The 21,270-nt window shown below is 37.7% G+C and overlaps 3 protein-coding genes across 3 annotated transcripts; 2 read left to right on the forward strand and 1 right to left on the reverse strand.

The window, feature by feature from the left end:
* Positions 1-263: 263 nt before the first annotated feature.
* LOC131788131 (uncharacterized) lies at positions 264-1,741 on the forward strand (the record flags this gene model as incomplete). The annotated part of the gene is made up of 2 exons (XM_066163486.1): positions 264-612; positions 1,311-1,741. Coding segments are annotated over 2 exons (780 nt in total), but the record flags the coding sequence as incomplete, so codon positions are not given.
* An 8,035-nt stretch (positions 1,742-9,776) lies between these two features.
* LOC131788140 (MIT domain-containing protein 1) lies at positions 9,777-12,724 on the reverse strand. Its single transcript, XM_059105211.2, has 2 exons — positions 12,251-12,724; positions 9,777-11,389 (listed from the first exon to the last, which is right to left on the reverse strand). The coding sequence occupies exons 1-2, from the start codon at positions 12,684-12,686 to the stop codon at positions 11,115-11,117; spliced, it is 711 nt and encodes a 236-aa protein (XP_058961194.2). The 5' UTR covers positions 12,687-12,724; the 3' UTR covers positions 9,777-11,114.
* A 99-nt stretch (positions 12,725-12,823) lies between these two features.
* LOC131788138 (cell cycle control protein 50A-like) lies at positions 12,824-21,264 on the forward strand. The gene is made up of 7 exons (XM_059105207.2): positions 12,824-12,891; positions 12,969-13,102; positions 14,618-14,797; positions 15,438-15,585; positions 16,566-16,913; positions 17,655-17,820; positions 19,730-21,264. Exons 1-7 carry the CDS (start codon positions 12,846-12,848, stop codon positions 19,779-19,781), a joined length of 1,074 nt encoding a protein of 357 aa, XP_058961190.1. The 5' UTR covers positions 12,824-12,845; the 3' UTR covers positions 19,782-21,264.
* Positions 21,265-21,270: the final 6 nt, after the last annotated feature.

Raw genomic sequence — 21,270 nt, forward strand, 5'->3', positions numbered from 1 at the left:
TCGAACAGTTTTCCAAAATGCCCCAAAGCGCATGTTAAAAATTTTCAGGGAAAGGATTTCTCTGGACCAAGAGAATTTCAACTGAAATATCAGTTGATATTCTCTTGCTCTGGACACCTCCAAGATGATACATCACAATCACTGCTGTCTTCTGGCTCTGTCACTTCAAAATGCGTTCCCAAAGGTCTACAATGTGACATAATGGCTTCTCTGCGAGTCAAAATTTTCTTTCCAAGGTGCTCCACTAAAATATGCATTAATTTTTATCACCACAAACAGGGATTGTAAACAAGAAGCCTTCACGCTACCGCATGGCCGACGATGACGTCAACAGGTGGCATCACTATATCCTGGACATTACAGACTATGCCAAGACTTCATTGTGTCGCATCCTGGTCACACCACGCGTATATTCAAACTTGATTCCCTATGATCCTACAAAACTGGGTGGTCCATGGTACTGGGACCTGGTGAATGACGAGCATTACTGCTTGCAAAGAGTGTTAGGTTATGATGGTGAGGAGCGCCCTTTGGTGACTGAGTTTTGGCGGGAATCTGACTTCATTGGTTTGTCTGTCCCAGGCCCCGACTGGAGCGTGATACATGACGTCGGTAAGGGTTGTATAAAGTTTTAATAAACAATTTTCGTGTAACAAATTTGAGGGAAAATGCCGGGGAGGTATGTTTTCCCGCCAATTTCAGCTATTTGGGTAAATAAGTGCATTATTGTTACAAGAAGTAGATTGGCTGTCACGTCTACAATCTACCTGTCGTGATTCCGCTGCCGGCTGTTCTTTTTTTCTGCCTCAATGATGAAAATGAAGAGTTTGAGGGTCGTATCTCTTGATTAGGAAGCAACAGATATTCGATATCCGCCTAGTATAGATTTGGCAAGCACTAATTACCAGGTTCACAAACGAGGTTCACAAACGAGGTCTGAATTTCCGCCCAGGTTGTCTCCCGTAGGCCAGGGCAGAGAAATAAATCATCAGCTGTGTTAGATTCGCATTAAACGCTATTCGGTTGACAGTCGTAAAACCAAAAGGGAACAAGTCTCGACGGAAAGAAGAGATATCACAAGGAGCTAGTCAGAAATCAAAGTAAAAAAAAACAGCAATCTCTTCATAGGCGAGAAAAATTGAGAGATTAGTATGCGATTGTTTTCAGTTTTGCGTCTGATTGGTTAAGAGAATGGACCAATCAGAAAGCAAAGAAATGCAAAACCAACGCAATCCCGGATCTCTTTCGACACTCCATAAAAATTGCTGTAAAAATTGCTGTAAAAGTTAAACACATTTTTAACATTACAGAGTTCATCCGCTCCGCGACATCTTGTGCCAGTAAAGGAGAAATCGAAGACGCTGAGCTACTTGTCTTGTCCTGGGTTCACAGCCAATCAGAAAAATTCATCAGAAGCTTAAGCGGCATCGAAGGATTGGGACAGAGTCGCTTGCAACGAGCCTTGCGTGATACTCTGAAGGAGCTTCCCTCTATTTCAAAGAAATTTGATCATTCCTGCGAGCCTAACACTATTTATGTCCATAACGATGCTGTGGCAACGCTCGCACATTCACCCCCACGGGAGAGTTTTTGTCGCGAGTTGGGAATCTCGGGTAGTTTAGTTTTTGTCAAAGCTTGTCTCGGTTTACTGTGCCAAAGTCAGAATTTGAACGATTTGAGAGAGTACCTTGTTGGTAACCCTGTGAGTCTGCAAGCTCTCTTTCAGTGGTTATTGGATTAAGCGAATAGGTAGCTGTAAGATTGCAAATCAACGGTGTTAGAAAAGTATCTTTTTTCTTAAAGATTTCTAAGAGTTTTGCGGAACCTCCTAGTCGTAGAACTTGACTTATTTATTACTGGACATTGCAGTCCACCGCTCGACGATGTGCGTTCTCAGTTATGACCTAAATTGTGACGTAACTAAGTTATCAAACCATGGAAATAAAATATATTTTTTGGACGGCCTGAATTGATATTGGCTTCTTATATATATGTTCAAATTTTACGAATGCCAGATTTTTTTCTTCTTTTTCTGATGTGAGATGAAATTTGAGACCAGTTGCAGACCCTGTGTCTCCACTTTTCAGAAAGAGCTTTGGTGAAAAGAGCAGTTCAGCATATATTGAGAACTTGATAAATAATTACATCTAAAAGTTTTGCATTGAATCAATACCTTCTCTGCGGGTCATTAATCAATACACTGGTAGTATCATATCATTATCGTTGAACTTGGAGGAAAGATATCGATCCAGAAATCTCTTAAAAACGAAATCAAAATTTTGAGAAATTTTGTAAGACAAAGACATTTAAAGTATTAGATAAAAACCCCTTGTCTTAACGACGTGACTAAACTTGTAAATACTTCATTGTGTAAGACGCTCACATAATTTTCAATAGGTTCTTTGAAGTGCTTTAAAGAGGGCAAATTCAAGATGTCTTAATTTTCCACGGATCATTTGTTGGCAGTAATTATCTCGGAAGTTTGCTAAGATCGTGCTTTTAATTCTTCCGGCGAACATATCAAAAAAAATTGTGCTCGCAATGGGTTCTCAGTCCCGAATATTGGTAATAACCCGAGCTATAAAAAAGCATAAACACTTCTTTTCGTACCCAAAATTATTACCAATGCAGTTGCAGTTGATATAGCACTTTGTAAACTAATTGACGATGATCAAGAGAATATTAAATCTTTTGATGATGACAGTACAATTTGGCCAAATTGAACAGTCATTGCGTGAGGAGAGTATATTGAGAATCAACGTAAAGTATTTCCGAAAGGTTCTTTCCTCTTGTTGAAGACAATTACACCGTATAAATTTATAAACCTTTGATTGACCGGACGTCCGCACTTTACTGGGAGAGAAATGGTGGTTTCTGTGATCACCATTCTACTGTTAGTTGAGATTGCTGTTCAGTTTGAATACGTTACATCTATAAACCCAATGCACTCCAATGGTAGGTTCGTTACTTTTTCTCATAAGTTATTATTGTTGGAAGGCGTGCGTAATGGCAACGAGGGATGGGGAACACGAAGTAAAAAAAAAATTAGACTCCCAATGAAAAATTGCAAAAAGATGTTGAATTCGATAAGATGTTGAATCCTTCCTTGACTTAGGTCCTCCTATGTCAAGCACGCCCAGAAAAACTACGAAAATAAAAACTGCTACCAAAAATTTGCCCCTTTAAAAACATGACTAAAGAAACGTATTTTGATAAATTCCATTGCTAATGAGTAATCTTTACTTTAAAATCTGGGATTTCCGACCATTCCTCTTCACAATACCGCACGAACACCCTATGAAATAACTTGGGATAGTGGAAGAGAACGTTGTCTCGTATCTCTTCCGCTTTACGAAATACGCCGAGAGGGATAATTAGCATCTGAAGTTACTCTGTTACACTAAGTGTTTTTGTGGTTGTCAGCTGTAATGTTCACTTGTAAATGTACAGTCGTTTATAACTATTTCAAAATGCACCTAACTTGTATTTTAAAGTTACATGCGAAGACTGTTGTGATATTTGAAACTCGTACAATACATATTTCTGACTAAATGTCCCTTTCAGAAAGGCAACTGTTTAGACAATGCAAATATTTTTTTGTCGCTTGAAAGACCACTTGAAATAGAGCTTTACTGATGGAAATGAATCACTTTTAGTTTACTAACGAAATTAAGGCTTTGACTGCGCCAATATCCAATTTCAAGAGGAACAAAAAAATCTCTTCTCAGCTTATGACTGTTCTTTCGTGGACTCTGCTTATTACAAAAAGATTGACAAGATGCGGGAAGGAGGCAAAATGGGGATGCAAATACCAACAAAAGCAGATTGAAAACAGCTCGAGCTCTGCAATTGTGACGCGCCTTTCGTTGATCCAGCGATTTTATCAATTATGCAATTGTTAATAAACTTTCAAACTCTTTCGTAAATAAAAGAATAGACGTGAATTGAAATATGACATATGATTTATTTATACTCCACCAACTCTTTTTACTGCTTTTGTTTATTCAACTTTTACCTATAATTCAACAATGATGACCCACAAGGTGGAAATGTTAAATAAACCATTATTATTATCACTACTATAAATATCGTCATCATCATTATTAATATCCTTATCATTGTTATTATTATTTGTGGTAGTATAGGCATTTTCACAATCTCTGTGTTTCAGTCTGTTCTGAGCCGTTGGGAATGCAGAGCCGTCTAATCCCTGACTCAGCTATAACAGCTTCCTCCGAGCGAATTAATTATCTGCGAGCTTCCCGAGCCAGACTGCACATGCGTACTTTTTACCCATGGCTGCCAGCTGGTTGGTCAGCGGCTGTCTCAGACCACAAACAGTGGCTTGAGATTAACCTTGAATTGAAGACAATAGTGACGGGGATTGGTACCCAGGGACTAAGTAGCAGATGGTCACCTGATCAATGGGTTACTAGTTACCAGGTCTCACACAGGGACAAAGCAGATGAAAAATGGGTCCACTATCAGCAACAAGGACACATAAAGGTATTTGTTAAAAGTGGTCAAACAGTCTCTTCGATAGGTTGATGTGACACAAAATCAGTGGCTAGAAAGAGAGAATTAATAGCCCTTGGTGGTGGTGTCATTACTGACCTAGTACTTGCCATTACTGGAAATGAGACGGGGGGAGGGGTGGGTTGAGACGGCTTTGGTTACAAGTTATCGTTCACCTTCATTTCGCTTTATGTCGTGCTACGCACGCGTAGGGAATGCTTTTTTCAGTTTTGTCTTTATGATCGGAGCTTACAAACGTGGAGCTTTCAGCGCTTCGAAGAGGGTTGGGAACTTAAGTGAGAGAAAATCTAAAAAACTAATACAACTCTGATCTAATTTCTTTCTTCAGACATTAGTAGGCAATAAGGATGCTGAGAGTGTTGTTATAAACCAGGTGGAGCCCTCCTTTGAAGCTGTTTGTGTCCGACTTCATCCGCAGTCGTGGCATCGCTGGATTTCAATGAGAGTGGAGCTGTTTGGATGTCCAGGTAACAAAAATTATTCTACCAGCTATATTTTCCAATCATCAGTCTCCTTCCGCTCGTGTTAAATAAAAAAGCTTCAGTTTAAGGATATTTTTATGCGTTGTGCCACCAAAAACCGCGTTGGGCTACATTTTTGCCGGGGTGTCTCAAAAAGTAGAAGATGTTAATCGGAAGGTGGCACATAAACGTAAGTTCGTGTAAGAAAAAAAAGACTCCCTAAAGGCTCCGATAGAAAAAGATGGAAGAAAAAGAATAGGAACTAGAGTAAGACAGGAGAACCAAAAGATGAAGGTAAATCATGTCTTCCTAAGGGGGCTAAGTTTCCAAAGAAACTCAGGTGCTGCGTTGGTGGGGATATAACAAAATAATTTGGTTTCATCAATTGGATTGATAATATCAATTGGCCTCTTAAAAGAGTTTTTCTATACCTAAAATCCACAAACCTGACGACCCATTTTCTCTACCTGTAGTTACCCTACTAAAACTTGATTAGAGAAAAGTCTCCTGCCTGGAAAGTAAAATCGTTTCCTTGTGCCTCAGTGGAGAGAGGGTGAAGTCATTACCAAATCAATTTGAGACTCACATGAAGTTATTTTAATGAAGACGTTATATCTCGTTTAGTCTCTTCGTGTTTTATGACTCTTGGCTTGCAAGACATGCGCATACCAGACATGGCTTTCTCGTCGTCGTCCATTTTGACTCAAGCTAATGCTCCATCTCGTGCTCGACTCCACCTACAAATTGGAAAATCTCAGGCAGCAGGCTGGGCACCAGCACGTGGTGACAACACACCCTGGCTTCAAGTGGATTTGGGGAATAGGATGATCATAGCTGGAATTGGAACCCAGGGTGGGCACTACTTTTGGTGGTCAACTGGAGGCTGGATTCATAAGTTCAAGGTGTCTTTTAAGAGCGATGGAGAAGAATGGCAGATATATGGCCAGAACACGTCAGAGGAGGTAGGAAAATCAAATGTTACAGTACTTCTTTTGCATTTACAAAAGCATGTGGAAACCGATACAGGCCATACTGAGCCCGCGATAAAATTTTTTCTGTTAAGGATCTTTTGAGGCAGCATATCCCGCTGATATGGTCGGCGTGAAATAATCTTGAAGTGTCCTGACTTCCCTGATGTCCTTCATTAATCAAAATCAGACAAGTTTACAAGTTACAATTCTTCGCTTAGGGCCACTAAAGGCGGTCGCTTGACGCCACAATTACAACACGACTTGTGCTTTTTCAATCCTGTAAATCGCTCCGTAAATTTTCCCAATTTTTTGATTTCGTTTTTCGTTTTTATTACATCTCTTACTGACCTCTCTTAAATATTACAGGAGCTGGTTGGTAATAGCAATATAAACTTAGTGGTGATCAACAAGCTCTCTCAGCCATTTGTGGCTCACCTAGTTCGCATCCATCCCATCGTGCAGACAACATATGGTTACTTGAGACTAGAGTTGTACGGCTGTCCAGGTATTGAAATATCGGAACATCCATTAGAAGGACAATTGCTCTGGACATGTAGACATATTTTCTAATCCACGGTCAAATTATCTGGTGTTGCGCTCTGTAAAGGAGGTTGGAAATCTGCAAAAAATAATAAAAAAACTAAAAACATAATGGCGGGAGTTTGGTACGGAGTGAAATCGCTTTCCTTATTCCGCTGCGTTTTGCCCGGGCCGCCCCACCTTTGGGCTCGTTCTCATTAACTGAGTGCCTGCAACAGGCTATAGGTATTGTGTTTCGAGACCACGAGGTTACAGTTAAAATCCTTTTGAGGTTCTTAGTTGAGCGAAATTAGGATTTGCGTAGTTTTTTGCGCAGATATATGTACCCCTCTTGACTGCATTGGTTTTGCTTTACCTCGCTCTATGATTGGTTCAGAAAACTTGCTCTACTCTCTCAACCAATCAGGTGAAAAGTTAAACCTAATCACGACTTGGTCGCGCGCGTTTTCCCGCGCTTTAGGTAGTTGGGTATTTTCCTCTCTTCTGATTGGCCTTTTTAATAATTTGGTTTGGTTTTATGACGTTCAATCGAGGAGCGCTATATCACAATTCTAATCAAGGATTCTTTTTACTCTCACACTCTTGCCAGTGGTTTATGTAATCTTGGAGTAATTCTTCATTCCAAGAGAGCAAATTAATTTTATTTCCTCTTCTTTTTGCAGATAATAACAACTGCGATAGTTCTCCGTGTTGGAACAATGCCACGTGTAAAAATCATCTCAGTAGTTTTAGCTGTATGTGTCCTCCCGGATTTACGGGAGAGACTTGCGAAACGGGTGAGTGGAAAATTGTGATTAAGGCGTTCTTGACACTCAATCAAAGTCCGCTCTGGGTTCCAGTTCTCTGTGCAAAAAAAAAAAAGCGGCACTCAGTGGGTATAAATGTAAATTGGCCACAATAGAGAATTTATAGTAATACTTGCGATTCGCAAGTTTTTGCCCAAACATTTAACGTTTTAGGACCTTTTTTGCGACGCACAACGAAAAAACAGATAAGTAAGCAGAGGAATGAGAGTTGGGGTGCTTGCTTTTATCTTTTTTTGGTGCGAAAATCCATGAATACAAATTATCTAATCAAATGCAAATGAAACATTTAAAGCATGGACTTTGCATGAACATCTTCCCGAGGTTATTACCTTTATAAATTAGTACACTACCAACTAACTTGAAAAAGGCGTCAGCTAAGTTGCTCATCTGTTAAAAGTTCAGAGTCGTATTTAAAGTTTTAAGGGGTGTTCTAACGTTAAAGATTTAAAAAGGATATAGCTGTAACCCTGGATATGTGAAAGCGATGATATGTAGCCTACGGAGGAGGCGTAGTTCTTTCGTCAAATGCAACGGTAGGAGCGCCTTTTTTTCACGCTCACCCCCTCGCGCTCGATTTAAGTTTGCCTCTGTTTGCCTAGAAAACGCCAAAAAAATAAGCCTGTTCTGTACGCTGTGATTATTTGATCAAATGCTCAAACCAGCCAATTATTAACCTGTCGGTTATGACCACTCTACAAAATCAAGACCATAAATCAACACAAACCTAACAAGCGCTTGTTTTGCTTGCGATAGATATCGACGACTGTTCCAGTTCTCCTTGCCAAAACGGGGGATCATGTGTCGATCACGTGAACAACTTCAGTTGTGTGTGCTCTCAGGGATTCACTGGACTTAAGTGCGAATCAGGTTATAACGAATCATTTCTCTAGACCTTCCTCTCTTTTACTATGGCGTTTCATGTGATAAGTTGGCTTATAGTAAGAGTTCAAACCACAGAAAACTAGGTCCTATCAGAGAGAATATAGTTTTAGCTGGGGCGAAAAAATAAGCACGGTTAAGTTTCCGTTCACGATCCTAAGCATGACTTTATCAACTGAGTTGATAATGTAAATTGGCTACCGTGGACATTCCTAAAGCTGACGAGCTAATGCAAGTCATCTTTGGAAACTCTCCTCGGTGGCAAGTTGCATTATCGACTCAGTTCATAAAACAAGACCCAACCGCCGCCCCCCACGTTTCACGTTTCACGTCTTGTGTTCTCAGTTCTCAAACCAAGCTGCACCTGTGGTCGACGCACCACCCGACGTATCGTGGGCGGTAAAAGGGCGTTACCAGGGGAGTGGCCATGGCAAGCCGGTCTTATGGTCAAGAATACGAAGCAGATTTACTGCGGCGGAGCTTTGATTAACCAAGAATGGATCGTGACAGGTGCACATTGCGTGACATACAGAAATGCCTCAACGTTGATGGTCGTGCTCGGAGAATACGATGTTACAAGGAAGGAAGGTATTGAACTCTTCCGGGAGGTTGATGGATATCAGTTGCATCCGGACTACCACTTATTAACAGCAGACTTTGACATTGCCCTTGTTCGCTTTAAACCAGCTCTAAGCCAGTTCAGCAGGTTTATATCGCCCGTTTGCTTGCCAACAGCTAACGAAAGTTTCCCGGCAGGAACCAACTGCACTGTCACTGGTTTTGGTCGGCTTACTGAAGCTGGTCGCCAAGCAACAACTCTACAACAGGCCGTGTTACCAATTGTATCACGGGACACTTGTCAAGCTGCCTACCCAGAATACCATATCACGCCCAGGATGACGTGCGCAGGATATGTTGCTGGGGGTATAGATGCCTGTCAGGGGGATAGTGGGGGACCATTGGTGTGTCGTAAGGATAAGATACACTGGTACCTGGCTGGTGTCGTAAGTTGGGGTCTGGGATGTGCCAGGCCTGAATCATATGGGATTTATGCTAATGTACCAGTGTTAGCATCATGGGTGAGGTCTGCATTAATCAATTCCACTATTTGTTCACCTTGACATTGCAAAATTTATTTCTGATATCATTAGCAAGATCTATCACTAGTACCTCCAAACTGTTACTGTACACAATTTTGGGGGTTCAAATATCAATATTTGTTGTCCATATTCTTAAACTTCTGAAATGAAAATTATTAGTTTTATTATTTCGGTTATTGAGAATAACTATCTTTTATCTTGCTCTGCACAATGTTATTGTACCAAAGCACTGATTTCAAAATTTGTTGCCTCTTATGATCCCTTAAAATTCAGTTGCTATCATTTGCTCTAACAAATATACTATAACAATTTTTTTTTCCTTTGGGAAAGTTCCTACTTTGCCTCTCGTTAGACAAAGCTCTTAAAATACCTTGGAGTCTGGACCTTCATCTCCTCTAATCCTTCAATTTGAGATTCCAAAGAATAACCTTACTGTTTAAACATTGTCTTCAAATAGGCTATAAAAAAGATAGAATGCTGCCGTGTTGAAAGGACTTTTAATTAGTGACCCCAATGGATGAATAACAAACAGCTGCTGCTGTTGCTATTGCAAGTTTAAAAAGTAAATTACCTAAGTTATACATGGATTTTAAGCACTTCATAAATTTCAAACAGATCATCAACAGTTGGAAAAAAAGAAGTTATTTTTTCAACTAAGTCAAGCAGCTGAATTACTAAAGCAAGAATCACAATGGCTGTCTATTGTCAACTTTTAAGCTTACTTGAAGAGAACTTGTGAGAGCTAGGTGACTATTTGGAATATTTTAACACAGTCAGTAGTGCAAAAATAAATCAGTTTTTTTGCTGGCACAAACCCCCTTACTTCATACTTTTTAAAAGTGATAAGCATGGAATTTGGCTGACATCAGTTTAGCAGAGGAATCTCAATCTTGTATACACAGCTGAGAATTTCCAATGGCTTCATTCTAAATAATTATGTAATAAAATCAATTTTCAGATGCTCAACAATAAAATGTGTTACTGATTAAGAGCCTATACAATACCAGTGGATGAAAAAAATTCAAAAGAAACCTAAAGTGAAAAATTGGCACTGTTTTCAAGAAAAATTAAATTTGAATGTCACATTTTGCTAAAATACTTCAACCATTGGCAAAATTGTCATCAAGTTTTTCTGAAAATAATGCTATTTTGTTGTGAAGCAATATATTTGCATATTTGCAAACTAGTCCACAATATGGTCTGTTCAGACCCATAGACTAATCACCCTATCAACTAGGGCTTTAGTGACTAGCCTGTGTTCTTGCAGAAAAACAAAGATTGCAATTCTGAGAAAGGGTGGAATTAACACCCTAGTGGGATTGTCAGCCCTTTGTGACTAATGTTCATTTAGAAGTTAGGAAAAGTATCCATTAATTTCATAATTATCCAATAGGGTCTAACAATTTCTAATGGTTATCCAAAGGGTGATGTCACTAGTCATGTGACTGTGTCATGCCAGATTGTCACGTAGATCATGCAGAGTTATTTTGATGGAGGAAAGAAAAGAAAACTTCCTGTTATCAGACCCTGTTGGTTAATTATGAAATTAATTCATATTCATCCCAACTTCTCAATAAACATTGGTCACAAGGGGTGGACAACATACCCACACTACATGTGTTTACTCCCATTACCCCCTAACTAGATTGGGTATGCTCCTTCTACCCTACATCCCACACCAGAGGCTCTGTTCATCCCATCCCATCTGCAAGGACACAGAAAGAGCTCTAAGGGATATTGTCTCTCATCAACACATACAACAAATACTAACAGGCTTATGCAACTACATGCACCTAAGGTTAAATAGCCCTGATCACTTTTTCATACTTTTTTCAGATAAATGTCAACTACTGTCTCATGACATTCTCGTAAGTCAAAGTCACAGAAACCAATACAGAACTTTCCAGGAGGAGGTTTGAAGTAGTCAAGTCCTCTACCAATTTTGATCACCCAGCCATTGCTGAATCTAATCTCGCGATCATAAAGTGTTTGAGAGAATCCAATCTCAAGATCTATGTTGTGTTTTTTTAAACTGTTTTTTAATCCTTGAAGTCTCTTAGCCTGATTATTTTGACTCTCTTGATCTTCATCTTGAGCTAAGAAAACACCAAGTAATAGTTAGCTTTATCGAAAGGGTGGCCAAGTCAAAGCATGTATAAATGCAAAAGGATGAACTTGCTCAAAATTTTTTCTCAAGATAAACAGCTGTTACCATTTTCATTTTGATCCACCCTCTTGACTCTGGCTGGGTGGAGAGCTCTGAGTTAGAGATCTAACCCAGATCATTTTGCTTTCTCTTAGACAAGAAAGTATTTACAAGCTACTCTCAAAATCCATCTCCTCACCCAAAAAGGAAAATTGGTCCCAGAAATCTGCCAAGTAGACTTTAGAAAATGTTTATCAGAAACCTGCAATGTGCCGACACCCATATAGGGAAAGTTGCAGTACCCTAAGTTAATTCCTGCTGCAGAAACTAGGAAAAGGCACAGCTTGTGCAGACTTTGGTTGAACCGGCAGAACAAATTCTGGTTCATTGTGGAAGGCCATTGTAGCAAACAAGCTGGACTCTGAATTATCTGGGATCTGAGCATTAGGTATATTTTGGGTCAATGAGCTCTGTTTTTACTAAAGAGATGTATTCCCTTGTTGCCTTTTTTTACAATGAAAAGTGACTGAGCTTCATATTACAACAATTTTCTCACCCCCAAAACCCTGAAAATGCATAAACCCATCCTAGTAACTCTTTTGAAACTGCAACCCAAACATAGTCAATTCTGTTGCAATCCTAAGAAGAACCCTCCCCCCCCCACCCCCTCGCCCCCCTAGTCTCTACCTCTCTCCCAAGGGGAAGCAACTTCCTCGAAGGTGTTGCGTGACAAGAAAGAAGAGGTCAGCTGTGACAAGAATTGTTGCAGTCAAAAATAAGAAGTTAACGTATTCATTTCATTTTCACTTACTGGTAAGCAGTTTTATGTTCCGCACCGTTCCTTTACGCACTAACAACTCGCAAAATCGAAGAAAATTATATATCTGGTGAATGTTTCGAATGTAGGGATCTTCGACTGCAACTTCTTGAACATTACCCTCCAAGTACTTCTCAAACACGCGTCTATAGCTATATCCAGTGGATCCTTCTGTGATATTGAGTTTCTCGTGAAAAGTTCCCGCCTCTTGCTGTTCCCTGACCAATTTTTTCAGTTTCTCTGCCCGTTCAATGTAGGACTCCATCTTTGCACGGTAGTGTACCTTCTGCGAGTCATCTTTTGTGTCTTTCAGAACGTTCATTAACAAGGCTAGACCTTCTTGATAGCACACTAATGCCTCAGAGTAGCTTTGAGCTTGATCAAGCTCCACAGCTCTGGTTAATACACTCACTGCAGCGTCTAAGCTCATTTCAAAGATCTTCGACGAAATCCTGTTACTGAAACCAGATCTTTTCTTCCGGGTGCATGAATTTCCTCACTAGAGAACCCCTACGTCACGCAGACACGGTTGAAAATGCGCCTTGATGCACCATAGGCTAGGACAGGTGAAGCTTTCAGGGATGACAAGATGGCGGATTCTATTAGAGAGAGAAAAAAGTCGAAAAAACCATCAAGTCAGTTATTTTTATTTATACTTTATCGCCGAAAAGGGAGAAATTTATTATTATTTCTTACCAATTTATTTCTTTAGACACTAACTTCAAACAGCAAAGACTGAAAGCTTGGCAACCGATTCTGACAGCATCTACGGCACTGCCTTTGTTTTTCACAATCGGAGTGGTGTTTATACCTATTGGAGCAGTTCTTTTAGTAGCATCCGATAAAGTAAGTGTGGTTCATTATTTAAGGGTTATTTCCCTAATAGAGCTGTATTAAAAGGTTGCAAAACTTAAATTATCTTGTAGCTTATGGTGCTCGGAGCACAAAATATATTTGTGTGTTGAAACCATATAATTTGCAGCTTGGCTAATTGATTTGAGCTTTCATTTTGGAGATAAAGCTTTGGGCCCATTTCTACTTCCACACCTTCAAAATAAACTTTGATATCGATACTTCTTTAATTTTTCCTTAAGAAACTGTGTTGGTTCATCACCTCTCTTCAACCTGCGACATAGTGTTGTCAGAAAAGAACGAAAGATGGCCAACGCCATGATCCTAATGACAGATTTAAGTTTCTCATTGACTGTATGATCAGTTGTTGTCGTTGTTTTGAAGACTATCAGTTTCATTGTGGAAGCAAATCTAATGAATTCATCCAAGAATTCTGCGGATTAAGAATTGCGATAGGATGGAGATCATTTCTGTTAATTTACTTATTGAGAAAATTGATCTCACATCACATGCGCTGAAACAATCTTGACACAACAGAGCCAAAAGAATGGAAGCATTAATAATACTTTGGTTATAATAATAACTGATTGATAATGTAAATTGGCCACCATCAAGAGTTTCAGGTGTTAGTCCTTCCTCAGAACAATGTTAGCCCTTCACCTGAGGGCTAATGCTCAAAACGTCAACTTTGAAACTCTTAATGGCCAATTTACATTATCAACTCAGCTGATGATACAAAATTACTCTATTATACTCTCCCACCGATGCAGAACCACAGTTTCTTTGGAAACTTACCCCCTTTACATGATTATAATAGTTCTATTTTGTTGGGCTGTAATTGTAATTTTTTTATGCTGGAATGTAGTGTTTACAGTGACATTTATTCTTTTGTAATTTAAGAAACATACCGTAGATATGAATAATCATTTTGTGATAAGAGAGTCCTGAGGTAAATTGGAGCACTCTAATTGATTTTTACTTGGTCTGTATTTTGCTATATGAACAGTTTTCACAGAAATGTTCATAAGCTGTGTACATTTTGTCACAAAAGCTAGTAAATTCAAATAAACAAGTTTGGTCCAAGTGCCACATAGTAAACTACTTACTAACTTCATATGCTCAAGCTGTACTGGGGAGTGTTGGCCCTCATTCTTTTTAAAACATGCTAAGCACAGCTAGGTCCTTACTGCCACAACCTGAAGCCAATATTCCCTAGTACAACTCTAGTGTTTGATTAACTATTTAATTCCCACGAGTGACTGAGACAGAATTTTTCCTTACAATATCAAAGCAATACCAAGCTGCTGAAGGGAAAGAAGAGGGAAAATATTAATAAGGGGATTATTAGTTTCTCTAATACCAAATTCTTTGCACTAACATTGTAAGAATTGTACAGCGTATAGTAAGGAGAATTACTTAAAAGATCTTGGGAGTGAAGGGGTGAGAAGTTATTATCTCTTATGAATGGGATGATCATGTGAATAATGCTCAAAGGATTTTACATAATAGGTGCAAGAGAAGACTGTGGATTATACATATTGTAAAGCTTCAAGTGGCAAAGGATGTGACAAGTTCTTTGAAAATGTCACAAACACTGGCAAGACCTGTGTCTGTAAAGTGAAGTTTAATCTGTCCCAGGAATTCAAAGGGGATGTGTTTATGTACTATGGGCTTTCCAACTTTTATCAGGTTTGTTATATCTCTCATGTGAATGGCAATTATATTTTATAGTGCAATTACTTCAACTAGAATCACCCATTATTTTCAGCCAATCAAAACATTCAGAACTTCAAAGCAGAAGATTTGTAGTCAGGGAATTTTTAGACCAATCACAGAAGAGGCAGAATAAACTGCGATCATCCAGTAATACAAAATAAAATGTCTCTCATTCACTGAGTCATTTATCCGAAAAGCCTTGATCCAAGTGTTTCAAATATCCCATTCCTCTCTTATAGCCAAAGAGTTTGATTAAGAGATGAATTTCAAAACTGAATTTACTGGATCAAACACTCGAATAACTGCTACAGATGGAGGCAAAATTACTAGTGAACACCCCCTATTGATAATTGTCTTATGTAATCAGAAGAATGCAGTGTTTATGCAAGCTGTCTAGAGAAAAGGCAGTTTGGGAATCTTTGTCATCATTATTTATTTCAAAAGCTAGGCAATTAAGGTTTTCTTGGTTTTCTTGGAGACACTAGAACTTAAAACATGTTTTTGTTTTACTTAATTCATCCAAATAATGTTTGTCTTGGTCTTGGAAGGAGGAGGTGGATCTTAAATTTTTTAAATCTGCAAAGCTTAGTTCTGCTCTTTTTTACTGATGTAGAATCATCGTCGCTATGTCAGATCAAGAGATGACCTTCAGCTCCACGGAGACCTAGATCATAAAGTATCATCTGACTGTGATCCTTTTGCAGAAGTCAATGGTTCTGCCATTGCACCGTGTGGAGCCATTGCTAATAGTCTGTTCAATGGTAGGTGTTATTTACCTGATAATGATTTTTTTATTGTGCAGCTGTAACCAGACCAAACATACAGTATTACTGTCTGTCAGGAGGCTTATTAGTAGGAACTGGAGTGAATTGGCTCAATAAGTTTGTGTTTTGTTCTGTCTGTCCATCTGTCTGTCTGGTTCTTGGTTTCTTTGTGATTCATTATGTCTGTCTTTCTTCTGTCCATCTGTCCATGTAAGTGTCTGTCTGAGTATTTGTCTGCCAGTAGTCCTGTTATATGGTTCATACATGGTTACTGAATTAGAACCCTCCTTTAATTTACACTGTAACTTGTACTGTTACATTTGTTTATGATTCATGTAATGTTGCTTGGTGTTTTGTGAAGTCAGATTGTAAGGAAGTGTTAATCATTACAGACATATGTAACAGAGTTTACCAAAAGCTGGATGTTGTTGTTGGGTACAAGTATAGCTCACGTTCATATATTAAACAATAGCCTCTATTTAGTGTGAAAATATGTATGGATATTTGTCCAGGGATGTTATTTGCACCATGGAGCAAACAGTTCTCCAAGAACAAAGCTAGAGGAAAACTGTGCGCTTCAAGGAACAGATAATGTCCACGGGCAATATCTGTACATATTTTTGCACCAAAATAGAGGCTATTGTGTTTATTGTCCTTCAAATATTTTGCATGAAAAAATGTTTACAAACAGCTTACTGTATGCAGGGCAGGATGTTTTCTTTTGAGTGTTCTCTGGTGCGACTTAATGAACAAAATTCTTCAGTAGCAACCACAAAACCCTCTCTCATCCTAAATTAAAGATGAATCGTAAGATTTAAGATTATCATAAGATTTGAAAATTGGGGAATATCACTCGGTTGATATTCTTGGATATCACCCAGTTTTAGCTGGGGAATATTTGGTGGGATATTTGATGTATTGTAATTGCTATTAGCATTATATTTCATTCTGACATATTCTTCTTCTTCTCCTTTCAGATTCTTTTAAACTGACATACCTCAAGAGCGAAAACCAGCAGATCAGTGTTAGTTTGTCTAATAAAGATATAGCCTGGAAATCTGACCGAGAAGTTAAATTCAAAAATCCATCTGGGAACCTCAAGGAGGCTTTCAAAGGTTATGCCAAACCACCCAACTGGCCTAGACCTGTATATGAATTAGACACGAACAACACTGACAACAATGGCTTCCAGAATGAGGATTTCATTGTCTGGATGAGGACAGCAGCGTTTTCAACTTTCCGCAAGCTCTACCGCAAAATTGTCCACTCTGGAGAGTTTAAGAATGGTCTGCCAAAAGGCGAATACCAGCTTGACATCATGTACAGTATCCTTTATTACAGTTGCATTAGAACTTCACAGGGGATGAATTTTCTCCATGCAAAGACAGCTATGTTTTGTGTGTCACCACATGTGGTATAGTGTCAACTAAGTAATTTATAGAGGAACAAAGTTTTACTACTTTTGAAAGTGGGGCCATGTGGAAATGTTTAGTTGACACAATGCGCTACACATAAAAATTATTGACCTTTGAACTCTTATGTATATAATTTACTTTTAGGTCTTGTACCTTCATATCTATTAAAGTTTTTTTCTCCAGAATTTTTTTTTTCCATAGCCAATCAAGGTGTTTTTTTTTTTCATAGTTGCTTGCTCAAGAGTAATCCTTGTCTTTCTCCTTGTCCTTAGTCAGAGGGCACACTAAGCATTCTTAAGTTTTTTTTTTTGCACTTTTTTTTATCTTTGTAGCTGTTTTCTTTTTCTCATACACTACAAGAGTTGTTTTATATGTTCGCATTTTTATGTAATTATCAATGCATTTACTCTTTCAACTGGACCAATATTAATAACATTATAACTGAAGTGGCTACCCTGTCTAAACATCTTCAAGTATTATTATTATTTTTTTATTATAATTGTTAAAGAGTAGTGGTCAATTGACTACCAGTATTAACAGTTCCATTCTGTTTTAGAAGACTTTACATTTGTTATTTTTAGCGCTTGGTTTTCCTTTGATCATGCAATTTCTTTTCAAATTACTTCTTTGACTTGAGAACAATGCACACAGATTTTCCTGTGACTTCATTTGATGGCGAGAAGAGAGTGATTTTAAGCACAACATCATGGATAGGTGGGAAGAATCCTTTCCTTGGAATTGCCTACATCACTGTAGGAATTCTCTGCCTAGTTTTGGGAGCATCCTTCTTGATCATTCATCTCAAGTTTGGGAAAAGGTAAGTCTATCGCTCATTTCAATGTGTTGAGAATGAACAATTTTCAATGAAACATTCACGAGCATAAATTATGTTCTGTTGTTATCTACTGTCTGTTCACTTTGGTCCAACCACTGTGTCTACATTTATGTATGAGCAAGGAAGTTATTGACCTTATCGAAGCAACATGTGATTTACTCGACCCTTTAACTCTCATGAGTGACTAAGACAGAATTTCTTCTTACAATATCAGTACAATGTCAAGCAGACAGGTGGTGAGATAAGAGAAAAATATAAATTAGATGATTATTAGCTGATTCAAAAACTAAATTCTCCTAACTAAGATTATGAGACTCTTATAGTGGACAATAAGGAGAATTATCAATGATATCTTGGTAGTAAAACAGTTTAGACTAAATTGAGACCAAAAACAGAGTTTTTCTTACCAAATATGCCTGATGGAAGTTGATTTACAAATTATTATTTTTTCCTCTTTGCCATTTATGCAAATCAAATGCTTTCTACCTGTTTGGTATCTTTCAAAGAGCTGTGAAAGGAGTTGCTTGTACCCTTTGATAGCCTCAGCAATGTCTCAGTATTTAAGTTGTCAGTTAACCATTGTCTCAGTAATGTTTCTATTTAAATACTTTTTAAAACAAACTGAAGTAACTATGGAAACCTCTGATTGGTGAAATGGGGCTGAATTAGTGCATCACTACCCTTAGGTTACCCATTTTCTCATGTAAGTAGTTCAAATTCCTGACATGTTGCATTGGAGGCTATGGCAGAACAAAGCAGATCTGGGAGGTTTTATAGTCGTTGAAAAACTCATGGAGAAGATTTAACAAGGAAACTAATAACAGAATGTTTGAAATAGGGGGATAGTTCACAGAGGTTTCTTTGCAGGAAGTCTTTTTGCAATTGCCAAAAAATACAGGGTTAAGTATGCAGCAGTAAAAAGAATATTGGAAGGACTTGTTTGAAGAAAGATATGAAAACATGAAGTGACAGTAGCACAGCATAGGAATGGAATGCGATGAAAATGTGTCACGGTAGTGGGCAGGGCAATGATGCATAAATTTGGCCATTCCATAGATCAGTGGTTTTTATAGTAAGTCAAGAACATTCTTTCTTAGTACCAGTGCTTCATTTCCAATAACACCATAAGGATTCACAATTTGTTTAAAATAGTTCCTTAAAAGCTAATTAAATTAAATTTATTCATTTAATTGTTGGGTGTCAAACAAAGCTTAAACTCAAACTTTTGACTAAAACAAGATGCTTAAGAGGTAAACTTGATGAACTTAATGTGTCAGTTCTTAAGCAGCTGCATTCTGTTGATTGGTGTCTGTATCAGTTACTAAATGAATGAAGCTGAAATTTGTTAGGTAAACATTCTAAGAAGAGATGAAAAATTTACATTTTGGAAAACCAAGGTTGAACATTCAAAGTTCAACTTTGTAAGCAACCCTTACACATAACAGCTGTTCAGTACACAAAGATTAGCAAAAACATCCCCATTTTGTAAAATTGTGACAAGAAAAATTTTGATTTATGAACCTGTTGCCTTCAATAGTTTGTTTTTATGAAGTGACTTTGTTGAAAGTGAATAATTTTACAAAAGCTTTCATATTAGGCGCAAGCTGGCAGTTGAGGAAAAAATAAGATTCTGCATTCCTCACCTGGTTGTTTTTGGGAGTTACCCTCATCACCAGGTGTTCAAAAAATCAAAATCATTATTGAAATATGAAAACTGGTGAAGTTTGTTGCAAGAGGTCTGAATGAATAGAGAAAGAGGGCAATTTTTTAAAAGATAAGAACAAAAACTGAAATCTGGTTACTATACATTGAAAAGCTGGTTTTGTATTTAGTCTGTAGTGTTAGCATTCTCCAACATCTGTTTACAAAAGACCTTATTTTTCATTCACAGGGATTATACCAATAGTGATCGTGGAATGCAGCTGCGAGAGATGGGAAATTAAACTGTTATTGTGTAACTAGTTTTATTTAATGAGTAATTTGTGCTGCTTGACAAATTAAACACTATGTAGTGAAAAAGTTATGTCTTAAACCTTAAGTTAAAAAGATCCAAAGGCTAATTTAAGGACCTGTATTTCTTTTTCGTTAAGATTTTATAGATGTATTAATCTTTTGTCAAATCACTGTTGAAACAATTTTGGAATACCTACTTTCCTAACTTCAGGACATAAAACTAGAAGTTGGTACCTAAATAGCCCAGGAGGCTTGTTTATTCTCTCAGGTCCAGCCCTAATTAGGTGTTGAACAATTTGACTCTTAAGCACAAAATATGACCCCTTTTAGTTCAAATATGTGACGTATATGCAGAAAATAGATTTTATGGATGCCTGAAAGCATAACTTACTTTCATGAAATTTTGATGCATGTTTAATTTGCATTATAATTTTTTTTTAGCCCTACAATGTTAATTGCAAGAGTGCAAATTTATACCTTTGTCAACAGATAGTTTGGTAGAAAGGTGCACAATAGTAATGTGCTAAATTTCTTTTGTGTTAAAATTTCATGTTAGAGTTGTCTCTAGGCAGGTACCTTGATAATTTATGTTGTAAAAATGGTTAATAATTTCCAGGCAGTATTCAAGAACTTTTGTTTTTGTAAAAATCCTTCTTTTAATAATAAGTTTGAGTTTTTATGAATTTTTAAGGATTCTTGAAAAATGTGAAAAAGGCCACTCCTAACCCTAGCTTGCAATTTCAAAAGATGCACAACTAAAGTATGTCTCCATAAAATCACAAGGTGTTGAGTTGTTTGATATTGCTAAAAGTGCAGTGAACATGTTAAACTAGGCACTGACACTGTACATTTTCACTATACCAGCAATTTTCCATTCAGTGGTTATGAGAAAATAATGATTTTGCAAAATTAATTTATCTTTTCCCAATGTTTTCTCAGTGAGCTGTTCTCACATCTAATATTTTAGTACACTTATTTTTCAATGTAGCAATTTGAAACTTTTGTATATATCATTAGGTGCTGGTGGGATTTGTTCACATTGCATAATGTTAATAATAATATTTAAAAGTTTGTATGAGGTTTCTTCTATTGAGCTTGTTCACCTTGCATGATTTATTCTCAACATTTGAATTTAATAGTCAGTTTAGCTAGACATAAGTACATAAAACATCATTCACTTGTCATAAGTTAGCCATGATTTTTTACTCTGACAAATTTATTTGCTTGTCAGATCACTGATTTTAGAGATAGTAAAGTGATATGCAAGGACAGAATTACCATGCTACAATAATTGTAGTAACAGATGATAGGTTTTGGACCAATTAGAGTGCACCAAATATTTGAGTTATTGAAGAAAAATAAGAAAAGTACTGAAGTTTGCATTTTTTAAAGCACAGAAAGTGGTTGTAGTGATGAGGCAGACAAACCAACAAAGGAATTATGTGACAGAGTACTACTGTAAACTTTCAGAATAGCATT

This window comes from Pocillopora verrucosa, chromosome 3, assembly GCF_036669915.1.
Source record: "Pocillopora verrucosa isolate sample1 chromosome 3, ASM3666991v2, whole genome shotgun sequence".
NCBI lineage: Eukaryota > Metazoa > Cnidaria > Anthozoa > Scleractinia > Pocilloporidae > Pocillopora > Pocillopora verrucosa.

Coding starts and splice junctions, on each gene's coding strand:
- LOC131788138 (XM_059105207.2), top strand. CDS start 12,846: ATGGCGGATTCTATTAGAGAGAGAAAAAAGTCGAAAAAACCATCAA. Junction 15,586..16,565: donor TGCTAATAGTCTGTTCAATG/GTAGGTGTTATT, acceptor TTCTCCTTTCAG/ATTCTTTTAAACTGACATAC. Junction 16,914..17,654: donor CCAGCTTGACATCATGTACA/GTATCCTTTATT, acceptor CAATGCACACAG/ATTTTCCTGTGACTTCATTT.
- LOC131788140 (XM_059105211.2), bottom strand. CDS start 12,686: ATGAGCTTAGACGCTGCAGTGAGTGTATTAACCAGAGCTGTGGAGCTT. Junction 11,390..12,250: donor GAACATAAAACTGCTTACCA/GTAAGTGAAAAT, acceptor GTGTTTTCTTAG/CTCAAGATGAAGATCAAGAG.